At 50.8% G+C, this 13,204-nt stretch overlaps 1 protein-coding gene across 2 annotated transcripts in view; it reads left to right on the forward strand.

Moving 5' to 3' along the window:
• XPNPEP3 (X-prolyl aminopeptidase 3) overlaps positions 1 to 9,398 on the forward strand; it is a 34,857-nt gene extending 25,459 nt beyond the window's left edge. For both annotated transcript variants that reach the window (XM_056137449.1, XM_056137450.1), the window contains 5 exons: positions 1,349 to 1,462; positions 2,812 to 2,897; positions 3,729 to 3,909; positions 4,965 to 5,085; positions 5,874 to 9,398. In XM_056137449.1, the coding sequence (XP_055993424.1) occupies positions 1,349 to 1,462; positions 2,812 to 2,897; positions 3,729 to 3,909; positions 4,965 to 5,085; positions 5,874 to 6,040 (669 nt within the window). In that variant the 3' untranslated portion in view covers positions 6,041 to 9,398. The remainder of the gene's footprint in view (positions 1 to 1,348; positions 1,463 to 2,811; positions 2,898 to 3,728; positions 3,910 to 4,964; positions 5,086 to 5,873) is intronic.
• Positions 9,399 to 13,204: the final 3,806 nt, after the last annotated feature.

The following is a 13,204-nucleotide window of genomic DNA, read 5'->3' on the forward strand; positions in this document are numbered from 1 at the left end:
CTTGGAAGGTTGAAATTAGTAACTCAGAACTGTGGTTGGGAATGCAAGCCCTATTCTAGTATGTATCTAAATTAGAATAAACAGTTACTTTACATGACTTTCTCTAGTCTCAGCCTGGACCAAAGGTTTTGTTTTCTGAACTAGAGGCATGAAAATCAGGGCAAAGGTAGAAAGCACTCAGAAGAACAGAACAGATACAATAATGGGATGACAGGACTGGGGTGAGAATAAAAGAAATAAACTGTAGTTACAGCTGGAGCGATAGCACAGCGGTAGGGCGTTCACCTTACAAGCGGCCAACATGGCCGACCCAAGTTCGATTCCTCCGCCCCTCTCGGAGAGCCCGGCAAGCTACCGAGAGTATTCGATATGCCAGACACAGTAACAACAAAGTCTCCAATGGAGACGTTACTGGGCCCGCTCGAGCAAATCGACGATCAACGGGAGGGCCTTTACCTTTACAGCTTTAGAAATTGGGCTGGGGGGGGGGGGGGCTGGAGCAATAGCACAGCGGGTAGGGCATTAAAAGAAATAAACTGTAGTTACAGCTTTAGAATTGGGCTACGGGTGGGGGGGGGGGGGCTGGAGCAATAGCGCAGCGGGTAGGGCATTTGCCTTGCATGCGGCTGACCTAGGTTCGACTCCCAGCATCCCATATGGTCCCCCGAGCACCGCCAGGAGTGATTCCTGAGTGCAAAGCCAGGAGTAACCCCCATGCATCACCGGGTGTGGCCCAAAAAGCAAAAAAAGAAGAAGAAAGAAAGAAATTGGGCTACTGGGGCTGGAGCAGTAGTACAGTGGGTGGGATGCTGGCCCTGCATGCAGCCAGCCCAAGTTTGATCCCTGGCACCACATATGTTCCCCCAGCACCAACAGGAGTGATCCCTTAGCACAGTGCCAAGAGTAAGGCCTGAAGCACTGCTGAGAGTGGTCCCAGAGCCAGAAATGAGGGTGGGGGGTCAGGAGAGAGATTACAGTAGCAGGGCACCTTCCTTGCACGCAGCTGACCTAGTACCCCATATGGTCTCCTGAGCACTGCCAGGAGTGATTCTTGAATGCGGAGCCAGGATTAACTCCTGGCATCACCAGGTATGGCCTTTACAAAGACTGGACTACTGCAGTGGGAAGGTCGGGCATTGGAACACTGGATACATGAAACCCTATTAACAGTATTACAAATCACCGTGCCTGAAACTTTTAGAGTTGTGTTGGACAGCTCGTTCTCCACCGATGTCCGAGATGCCCACTTGGAGGGAGGGCTGGGCCGTTGAGAAGAGCCTGGACTTGAGCAGCCGTGGGCATCCTCTTCCGGTCATGCTGTCCGGCTGATCTAGCTGTTGTGTTTCAGTTCGAGTTTGAGTGCCGGGCCCGAGGCGCAGACATCCTGGCCTACCCGCCCGTGGTTGCTGGAGGGAACCGCTCGAACACTCTGCACTATGTGAAGAACAACCAACTGATCAAGGTATGCAAGTTCCTTCGAGGCTGTGGCCCTGGTTCCAGACACCTTTGGAGAAAAAGCTCTTCGTGGTTCCCTGACCTACAGCTCTCAAAATGGCCACCGTTCATTGGGGCCGGAGTGGTAGTGTAGCGGGATATTGTGTGTTGCACAGAGCCAAATGGGTTCAATTCCTGGCACCCTGTATGACCCCCCAAGCACCGCCAGGAGTCGGCCCTGAGCACTGCTCGTTGTGGCCTTTTTTTTTTTTTAAAGGAAAAAATAGACTCCACTTATAGAGCACTTTATTATTTGATACGTTTTTGCAGACATCACCTCATTTGATTCCTACATTGGCACAGTGGCCTTTGTCAACATGCCTGCTTAGTAGATAAGGACAGTAAACCAGAAAATAGAGCCAGTCTCTTCCTCTAAAAACCTTTGCTCGTTTCATTTTATAAATTCCCCAGGATTTGTGAAAGGTAGGGACCAAACATGTTTGAGAACCAGATATTAAGGCAAAGTTTTACGAAGTTTATTCTTAATTATCTTTGGGGGAGGGGTGAGCAGTGTTTGGGCCACACAGAATGCCTGGGGCCACCCCCAGCAGTGTTCAGGGGACCTGAGGCGCCAGGAGCTGACCCCGCGTGCAGAGCTCTTCCTCTCACCCCTAAAAGTTGTGTTTTGGATTTTTTGGTTTTGTTTTTTTAGGCCACACCAGGCGATGCTTAGGGGTTGCTCCTTGCTCTGCACTCAGGAATTAGTCCTGGTGGGGCTCAGGACAATACGGGGTACCAGGGATCAAACCCCAATCAGCCATGAGCAAGGCAAGCACACTACCCACTATACTATTTCCAGCCCCATGTTTTGGGGTTTTTTGGGGGGGGTGCTGGAAGGGCATGGTTGGGACCACCCAGCAGTGCTAAGGGCTTATTCCTGGCTCTGCACGGGAAAAGCTCCTGGTGGTACCCAGTGACCATATACAGTGTCAGGTTTGTAAAACAGAATACGAGGGAAGCACTTTAATCCCTGGATATATCTCTGGCCCTTGTATTTTAATCTTGTTTGTTTTTCTTTTGTCGTCTACTATTCCTGAACAACCTTTAAAATAAATAAACTAGACAATCTGGTTTTTGAGACAATCTAGCTTGAGAGGGAGATTCAGAGGGTCGGGCATTTGCTTGGCCTGCAGCCCTCCCGAGTTCGATCCCCAGCATTCCATATGGTCCCCCGAGCACCATCACACTATCAGAGTGAGTGACTCCTGTGCGCAGAGCCAGGAGGAAGTCCCGAGCACTGCCGGATATGGCCCAAAAACAAAAAGGGAGAAAAAGAAACAACAACTTCTAGTTCTTCTTTGTGTCCTGTTGTTCCAGGATGGCGAGATGGTGCTGCTGGATGGCGGCTGTGAGTCCTCGTGCTACGTGAGTGACATCACCCGCACCTGGCCTGTCAATGGCAGGTAGGGCTTCCCACGGTACCTTCCTGCTGCATCTTGGTCCAAGCTGGGAAAGGGATATTTTCGGGTTCAAGAAAGAGCAGAGGGGACCAGATCGACAGCACAGCCGGTAGGGCGTTTGCCTTACACACAGCTGACCTGGGTTCGATTCCCAGCATCCCATAGGGTCCCCCGAGCACTGCCAGGAGTAATTCCTGAGTGCATGAGCCAGGAGGAACCCCTGTGCATCGCCGGGTATGGCCCAAAAAGCAAAAAAAGAAAGAACAGAGATTCGGGGCGCTGGCCTTGTCCCATGCCCACCAGCTTATTCCCCTATGATTTTCCTAGTATCACCACTAAGAAATTTCCCCTTGAAGGTCATGAGAAACTATTGAGTTGCTAGTAACCAAGTTATTGACTCATGTCTTGGTTTTTTTTTTTTTCTTTTTTTTTTTCTTTTTCTTTCTGGGTCACACCCAGCAATGCTCAGGGGTTACTCCTACCTCTGCACTCAGGAATTACTCCTGGCGGTGTTTAGGGGACCCTATGGGATGCCGGGGATTGAACCCACATCGGCCACATGCAAGGCAAACGCCCCACCTGCTGTGCTATCGCTCCATCACCTCATGTCTTGGTTCTTGATTTTGGAAAGGGTAGGGGTGAGCTTCACGTCCTGCGGAGGGACACCCCAGCTCCACGGGCTCCGGCACGTCCCATCAGTACTGACACAGGGAACGTGCGGGTTTCAGCTGTGCGCTGGAATCATCACCTCGGGGGGGTTCTGGCCAAACTTAGGAGCCAGCTTCCCACCAAGTGAGCTTACTCAGCATTCAGGCTCTTGCGTCTTCTGCCCAGGTTCACAGCAGCCCAGGCAGAGCTCTACGAAGCCGTGCTCGAGGTCCAGAGGGACTGTCTGACTCTCTGCTCTCCCGGGACAAGCCTGGAGAACGTCTACTCCATGATGCTGACCCTGATCGGACAGAAGCTCCGAGAGCTGGGCGTCCTGAAGGACACGCAGGACGGCGGCGCCTTCAAGGTACCCAACTCCTTTTGATCCCCGTCCTAAGGAGCACGACAGGTGCTGGGCCCTCACCTGTCCCAAGCAGATTGCGTCTAGAATAGAAACGGGCATTGTGATTCTTTCACCTGTGTGAGGGAATTCAGGTAGGACGAGGATTAAAACAAAGGCAGTCAGTACTTTTTCCTTCCAGAAGATGGCGGCACATTCTGATCATTGCTCCCTAACTCTGGCCAGAAAACATAAAATGAGGTCTGCAGCAGGCCCTAGGGAAGGACACAAAGAGGGGAGGTGACATTTCATCCTCCCACCGCAGCGGTGTAAGGGTAGAGGTTGGAGCAGAAAGTGCCTGTCGCCTCGGTGACAGTGTTGAGCGCTACACTCAGGGCTCGATCTTTAGTGAGTGTCACTACACCCACAGTGCCGTGGTGTTGAGGAAGGACAGACAGCCTCGGCTTGACACTCCCCGTAGCACCTCCCACCTAAGGCTGCAGGTTCCTTCAGTACAGGAGAAGCCAGAACTTCGTCCCGCTTAGACCAATAAAGCTGTTTGTTTGTTTTGTTTTTATTTGGGGAACCATACCCGGCAGTACTCGGGTATCACTCCTGGCAGGCTTGTGGTACCATATGGGGTGCTGGGGATCAAACTGGGTTTGCTGCATGCAAGGCAAGTGCGCTCCCCTCTCCTCTACCTCTCCAGACGCCCAGGAGAGCGTGAACGAATGGAAATGCCCAAGCTGACAAGTGCCTACTAGTTGTTCTGGTATTTGATGCTTCGTGCTGACTCCACAGTGGCTGTGAGATGCACAGCCCTGTCCTTCCCTGACAGGAGGTTTTTATTTGCCATGGTTGTTCCTAGGATGTGTGTTAGTGTAGTAAGTGGCAAGGATGGAAGTATGACTTCATTACCGTGACATTGGCAGGATCACGCCCGGGAGGGGGCTTGGTTTATCAGCGGTGGGTTAAAGATGAGTCACGCAGCCATGGGAATGGGAAGAGCTGTATCTCACCAGATTCAACCTGCGCAGATGCCCCTCACCACTCTAATAATGCCAAGGTAACTTTAATCCTAGGCGGCTCGCAGATACTGCCCTCACCATGTGGGCCACTACCTCGGGATGGATGTCCATGACACGCCGGACATTCCCCGGTCTCTGCCACTACAGCCCGGCATGGTGGTCACCGTGGAGCCAGGTAAGGGAACACCGGTGGCCCCTGGTCCCTTGGGGCCATCACGGTGGCCTCAGGGCGAGAATCATCATTTTCACCCAGACTGACCCAAGTAAACTAGGGGAAACAGGATGGTGAAGCCAGTGTTGAAGGGATAGTTTTTTTTTTTTTTTGAGGGAGGCTCGGGGTCCCTTGGAATTTGGGGCCACATCACACACAGCAGTCCTCAGGGCTTACCCCTGCCTCTGCTCAGGGCTCTCTTGCAGTGCTTAGAGGACCGTATGCGCTGCTGGGGATTAAACCCAGCTCTGTCACCCGTTGTTTTCTCTCTCTCTCTCTCTCTCTCTCTCTGAACCCATACCTTTTCATTTATTTATTTATTTATTTATTTATTTTGCTTTTTGGGTCACACCTGGCGATGCACAGGGGTTACTCCTGGCTCTTCACTCAGGAATCACTCCTGGTGGTGCTCAGGGGACCAGATGGGATGCTGGGAATTGAACCCGGGTTGGCCGCGTGCAAGGCAAACGCCCTACCGCTCCAGCCCCAGAACTTCCCTATTTAACATCCCACTGTTTCTGTAATTTGACTTCTCCAATAAACAGCGGGGATTATAAAAGTTTTTGGGGGGAGCCCCAGCACGCACTGTCTGTTTCTCATAACAAGATGGAGCTTCGCTGGTCGACTCCAGTGATCTTCACGCCAGGAAGGCACCGTCTTCCTGCCTTCCTGCCTTCCTGCTTCCTTACCACCAAGAGGGCCAGGAAGAGCAAGGGGAAGGCCGAGCAACACTTTCCTTTTCTGCTTCTCAGGCATTTATATTCCGGAAGATGACAGAGATGCCCCAGAGAAATTCCGTGGCCTGGGTGTACGGATTGAGGACGACGTCGTGGTGACTGAGGACTCGCCTCTCATCCTTTCTGCGGACTGTCCCAAGGAGCTGAACGACATCGAGCAGATCTGCGGCAGGGCCTCTTGACCCTCACCGCAACTCACGTGCGCCTCAGGGTCGAGAGAGGCGCACGCCGTCATCCCTGCCCATGTGCTTGCCGTGTGTCCGTGGACGTATGTGTTCTGCTCGGGAGTGGGATGTCTGTATGAAAGCATGCAGGCATGTATATGGTCCTTATTTTCAATTGGTTGAAATCTGGGAAATTGGTTTTTAAACTGTTATAAAACTATATACTATCATTAATTCTGAAGAATTAATGATCCAGGCAAGTTTAAATTTCAGATGTAAAGAAAGATGTTACTTAACTAATGTCCATGCATTGCAGGTGACACATTTTAAGTGAACAGAAAAGTATCTCCTCTCCAGGTCCTTAGTTTCTGCTTTTGCTTAAATTTATAAGATTTGTGGGACCGGAGCGATAGTACAGTGGGTAGGGTGTTTGCCTTGCACGCGGCTGACTGAGTTCAATCCCCGGCAACCCATATGGTTCCCCAAGCACCGCCAGGAGTAATCCCTGAGTGCAGAGCCAGGAGTAACCCCTGAGGATCACTGGGTGTGGCCGAAAAAGAAAAAAAAATTAGTAAGATTTGTGTGATGCAGTCTGGAGAGATAGTCCTCAGAGAGGGCACTTAGCTGTCCCCCATCTCCAGTACCACATATGGACCCCAGAGTACTTCCAGATGTGGTCCCTGAGCAGAGTCAGGGATGCCCCCTGAGCACCACAGTGTATGGCTCAAGTTCTCACAGAAAGAGAAATTTTGTTATTGAGGAAACCTCTTTATAATTTTTAAGTCACTTGCCTTGCATGTGACAGACCCAGGTTTAAGCCCTGGCACACCACAGTAGGGTCCCTTGGCACTGCCAGGAATGACCCTGAATACACAGTCAGAAGTGAGCCCTAAACACCGCCAACTATGGCTCAAAACCTCCCACTATACCCCTCACCAAAAAAAGAAAAGATTTCATATATTCACGTCTTTTTTTTTTTTTTAATATTTTGGGGCACACATAGTGATGCTCTGGGACTGCTCCTGGCTAGTGCTCATGGGACTATGTAGTGCTGAGAATCAAACCCAGGCCTCTGTGCAGAGATCTCTCTGACCCTTTACATCTCTCTAAACCTGTTTATGAGCCCGACATGTATAAAACGTATTGATTGTTGGTACCTAAAGAAGAGGTTTGTGTTCAGGAAACAGTCTAGGACAGAATTTCTCAGCCAGGAACCACAAGACCCCTTTGAGCCCCAAGCACACGATTAGGGGGGCCCCAGGAAGGACACAAGGCAGGGGGGCCATGGTTGGGAGCAGGTCAAGACTGGGCTAGAAGATGCGCCGGGTTGGCCCTTACAGCAGAGCCAAGAAACTGGCCCAGAGCAGACCAGCAGTGACTGTTGAGAAGGCAGAGATGCTGTGACAAGCCCAGAGGCTGTACCTGTCGTGCCCAGCAGTGGCGCCCCTGGCACTTGACCTTGCTCGCCTCTGAGTCACTCTGGAGCGGCTGACTGCTGCCAGCCTCGCTCCAGCTTCTGAACCCTGAGGTGTAAGCCCACAGCTGGGGCTTCTTGCTCCCGGGGCCTCTGACACGATCACCCTCTCGTGGTTCGGGGCCTTTTTTTCTTTATAGACTGGAAACAAGGACTTCTTTTTCTTCCTCTAAATCTGACTAAAATTTTTCTGGTTTTGTTTAGTTTTGGGAGTAACTGGAGGTTACTCCTGGCTCTGTGCTCAGGAATCACTCCTGACAGGCCTCGGGGGACCATTTGAGATGCCGGGGATCAGACCCAGGTTGGCTGTGCTGGGTGCAAGAGAAGTGTCCTGTTCTGTCACTCCCACCCCTCACCCCTGAATCTCACTAAAAACTTGGAAAAGTTGAACCCAGGACTTAACGTATACAAGGCACGTGTCTTACCGCTGAGCCTTCTCCCTGGGCCCATTAATCCATGCAGCGGTGGGGATCGCACCAGAACCCACCACGCAAAGTTTGTACTTCAGCCCTTTGAGCCACCTCCCCAGCCCCTGAATCTTAATCATAGTACAGACAAGACCCACATTTTCCTCCCTAAGGAGACCAGAGCAATAGTGCACTGGGTAATGCTCTTGCCTTGCACACAGCTGACCCAGGTTCTATTCCCAGTATCCCATATGGTTCCCCAAGTACTGCAAGGAGTGACTCCTGAGTGCCGAGCCAGGAGGAATCCCTGAGACTTCTGGATGCAGCAGCCCACCCTCATCTCCAGACACACACACACACACACATTTTCCTCCCCGAGTCTTAAGTGAAATCAGTATATACATACCAGTCTCTCCTTAATGAAAATTATGATTTGAGAAAGTTTCTTCAGGTGTTCACATGAATTAAATTAATGATTGAATCACTGTTAGTACCATCTAGATGAAGGATGCAGTGAACCTCTGGCCCGTTTGGCAAAAAAATGAACCTCACTTCCCATAATCATGCTATCATGCTATCCACATTAGGAAAGTACTTTTCTGTGGCGACTTGAAATCCTCAGGGTAGGGGCTGGAGAAATAGTACAGCGGATAGGGGGCCTTCCACGCATCTTGCCAGGGTTTGATGCCCACCACCTCATATGGCCCGGCCAGGAGTGATCCCTGAACACAGAAAAACAACAAAAACTTTGAGTGTGCCTCATAATTTTTGTGAAGGTCAGAAAGAAAAAACTGTCGTGAACATTGTATCTTAATTGAGATTAAGATCCAGCCGGTTCATTAAGCTTCCGGATGAAGACTATAAAATAGATGAATTGGGCTTTGTTCTGATTTTTTTTTTTCCTCCAAATCAGCACCTTTCTTCCTGTCAGGAGTTGAAGCCGAGCCCAGCTTGTCCTCTAGCTGTGGCCTCGAGTCCTCTGTAACAGTTTTTGCTCGCTGCTACCATTGGAGCAATGTGAACCTGGGCCAGACCCTGTCACCTCATGGCTGTCATACAGTTGGGGAAGCATTTGATGGCTGTGTGCTTCTCTGTGTTGGAAACCTGGAGCCAGTGCGATAGCACAGCAGGAAGGGCATTTGTCCTCACACAGCTGACCCAGGTTTGATCCCCGGCATCCCAGATGGTCCCCTGAGCACTGCCAGGATTCATGAGTGCAGAGTAATGCCTGCAGAGCCAGGAGTAAGGCCTGAGCATCGGCGGGTGTGACCCAAAAAGACAAAAAAGCACCTTGCTTTTCTAAAAATGTTTTTATGGAGTCGGAGCAGTAGTACAACTAGTAAGTTACTTGCTTTGCACACGTCTGGCCGAGGTTCAATCCCTGGAACCACATATAATCCCCCCAGGCCCCGCCAGGTGTGATCCCTAAGCACAAAGTCAGGAGTAAGCCCTGAGTACCACTGAGTGGAGCAAAAATACATATTTTTATGATGTGGCTAAGATCTTTCAATACAGTTGGTTTTTTTTTTTTTTTTTTTTTTGAGGTAGGATCTAATTGCCTGAAACTTTTACTGATGATGAGTTTTTTAAGCCTGGGCAAATTGAGTTCAAGTGAAGGTATTTAACCCCCCAGGTGCAATGAGAATGTGATCACATCTCTCAACCCTAACGTTAGAGCAGGAGTCTGCAGTTACAGCTGGGGCGTGTCATCAGGATTGAACCCCTCAGGGCCCCTCATGGGGTATGCTGCCCAGGGTCTGAGGCAGCTACAGTCCTTGTTAGCACTTATGTAAAGTAAAATTGTTTAAGGACCGTGAGGAGAGAGGCCAGGAGTGAAAGAACATGGCCTTCTCCCGAGTGGAGTAAGTCACAGGCTCCCCAAAAATGAAAGAAATTCCACATCCCAAGGAGAAAGGCAGGTGGCCCCACGATGCGGATGCATCTCTGTCAGCATTTCTTTGCTTTGCATGACTTTTGCACAGTTTTTAAGGTCAATTTGGACAGAACACTTCCTAAGGCCCTTCCACTGAAAACCAGTGTGTCATTCCCCAATAAGGGAAAAGTATTTGTTACTGTCATTTTAAAATTAAACTATAAAGGTATATGATGTGTGCATATTTTCATTTTTACTTGGAAGAGGGTTCGGGCCACACACCGCAGGGCTTACTCCCGGCAGCGCTTTTGGGACCATACATATTGCTGGGGACCAAACCCAGGTTGGCAAGCACCTTACCTACTATACCATCCAACCTCAATAAATACAGCCTAGCTTTGAAAAGATGTGAAATTTTGACACGTACTGTAATATGGATGGGCCGGAGTGATAGCACAGCAAGTAGGGCATTTGCCTTGCACGCAGCTGACCCTGGTTCGTTTCCTTCGCCCCTCTCGGAGAGCCTGGCAAGCTACCAAGAGTATTCCGCCTGCGTGGCAAAGCCTGGCAAGTCCCTGTGGCGTACTCGATATGCCAGAAACAGGAACAAGAAGTCTCACAATGGAGACGTTACTGGTGCCTGCTTGAGCAAATCGATGAACAATGGAAGGACAGTGCTATAGTGTTACTGTAATATGGATGAACATTTAAGATCTTTTGCTAGGGGACCTAAGTGACAGTACAGCAGGTGGGGTGCTCACCTTGCATGCGACTGACCCGGGTACCATCTCCAGCATCCCATGTAGTTCCCTGAGCGCTCTCAGAAGTGATTCCTAGTGCAGAGCTAGGAGCAACCCTTGAGCATCACCCAAACTCCAAAACCTTAAAAGAGACTCAGCCACACACAAAAGACCAAATATTGTATGATTCCACTTTTAACAGGAGGTACCTAGGCCAGAGCAATAGTACAGTGGGTAAGGCGTTTGCCTTGGATACAGCTGACCTGGGTTTGATCCCTGGCATACCATATGGTCCCCCGAGCACCATCAGGGGGTGTGGAACCGGGAGATGCGGCAATCCCAAGGGAAGGGGCGCCTCCTTAATGCCCTGTGGGAGTGAAAGTCCAGACCCCCTGGGGACCCCTACAACACTGGGGGGTGTGGAACCGGGAGATGCGGCAGGACTGCGGCACGCCCTGGGTGCAATCCCAAGGGCTACATGTGCCCCCAGTGCCACTGGAGTAGAATCAGGGTTACCAAAGCAGCAAGAGGTAGAGGATGGGGAGTCTTAGACTAATAGGAACAGGTTCTGGCTGGGAGGATGAGAACATTCTAGAGATGGATGGGAGTGTCAGATGCACAACAAGAAGTAGTGCCATGGAGTAGCCAAGTATATGTAATGCACGCACACATACACACACACACACACACACACACACATTTTTTTTTTCTTTTTGGGTCACACCAGCAATGCATAGGGTTTACTCCTGGCTCTGCACTCAGGAATTAGACAAGACAGCACAGCCATGCTGAGACACTTGCGGGGCACCTCAAGTGACCCCAAACTTCACGCCCCTGCAGCCCCCCGCGCGAAGGTGGGCAGCCTCACAGCCGGACCCCCGGACTGACCGCATCCCGAGAGGAGACACATGGGGACGCCCCGTGCCTTGAATTTCCTACGCACGCCCAGTGACAAGCCATTCCTTCAGCAGGGAACCTGTTTTTTTTTTTTTTTTTTTTTTGGGGTCACACCTGGTGATGCACAGGGGTTCCTTCTGGCTCTGCACTCAGGAATCACTCCTGGCAATGCTCGGGGAACCCTATGGATGCTGGGAATCGAACCCGGGTCAGCTGTGTGCAAGGCAAACACCCTACCTGCTGTGCTATCACTCCAGCCCCATACACACAAACATTTTGGAGGCCAGGATGATGACTCAGGGCTGAGCCCATGCTTTGCATGCACAAAGACAGGGTTCAGATCTCTGGTACCACAGGGTCTCCCAAGCACTGTGAGGAGCAACCTCCAAGCACAGAGCTTGGGTATGCCCTGAGCTCTGCTGGGCCTGACCTCATATAAGGTAAGGTAAAGGCCCTCCCGTTGATCGTCGATTTGCTCGAGCGGGCCCAGTAACGTCTCCATTGGAGACTTTGTTGTTACTGTGTCTGGCATATCGAATACTCTCGGTAGCTTGCCGGGCTCTCCGAGAGGGGCGGAGGAATCGAACTCGGGTTGGCCATGTTGGCCGCGTGTAAGGCGAACGCCCTACCCGCTGTGCTATCGCTCCAGCCCTCATATAACAAAACAAAAATTAATAGATATTCCAAATAGAAAATGGAGTCTCAAGAATTCATTTCGGGGTGGGGGGGCTGGAGTGATAGCACAGCGGGTAAGGTGTTTGCCTTGACGTGGCCGACCCAGGTTCAATTCCCAGCATCCCATATGGTCCCCCAAGCACCACCAGGACTAATTCCTGAGTGCATGAGTCAGGAGTAACCCCTGTGCATCGCCGGGTGTGACCCAAAAAGAAGAAAAAAAATTCTTTTTATGGACAGAAGGGGGTGCACCCGAAAAAGCAGAGTAAGCCCAGTGCCGGAGCGGGTGCAGAAGGAAATAACGTTTCTGAAGGCCTTGCCTGGGAGTTTCCCCTCTACGCCAACCCTCCCTTCCACTCCTAGAACATCAACTAATCACCAGGTCCCACCCCAGGCCAAGAAACAGCAAGGTAAAGGGAAGGAAATGGGGTCTTGTGATTTTATGGGTGTGCAATTTAATAGTGGCAACGTGTAAAAACCCTCTTCCAACAAAATCCAAAGGCTCCCCCCAGCCCCCAACATGGGAATATGGAAAAGAAAAAGTTTCACAGCGTCCTGTGGAAGAAAATCGAACTTGGAGGAATGAACAGCTATTCCACCCCTTTGCTGCTTGACACTGAGTTGCTAATTGTTGCAATACATTTTCCCAAGGCTTTCTTGCTGAGGTCCCACTGAACCAGAAAAAATTCCTGATTGGTAGTTCCTGCTTCCATCCCTCCTCCACCCCTTTTTGTGTGAAGATCCCTTAGCATCTTAGATATGATTCAGATCCTACTGATCCATTAGGGCAGATTAAATCAAGTCATTGGGAGCAGCCAAAACACTCCCCCCTGGGGAAAGGGAGTTAGTCCTGGGGGCCGGAATTCATGCTTCGTGTCTCCAAGCCCTGGGTTCTATCCCTAAGACCTCATGGTTCCCAGAGCACTGCTGAGAGCAATCCCTGAGCACCAAGCTGGGAACAGCCCCTAGCAATACCGGGTGTAGCCCCCAAATAAGAATACTCCCTTTGGGGTCAGAGCATTAGTACGGCGGGGAGGGTGCTTGCCATGCACAAGTTTGACCCAGGTTCAACCCCAGGCCCTGCCAGGAATGGTCCCTGAGCGCAGAGTAAGAGTA

This window comes from Sorex fumeus, unplaced genomic scaffold (genome assembly GCF_029834395.1).
Source record: "Sorex fumeus unplaced genomic scaffold, SorFum_2.1 ptg000125l, whole genome shotgun sequence".
In the NCBI taxonomy this organism is placed as follows: Eukaryota; Metazoa; Chordata; class Mammalia; order Eulipotyphla; family Soricidae; genus Sorex; species Sorex fumeus.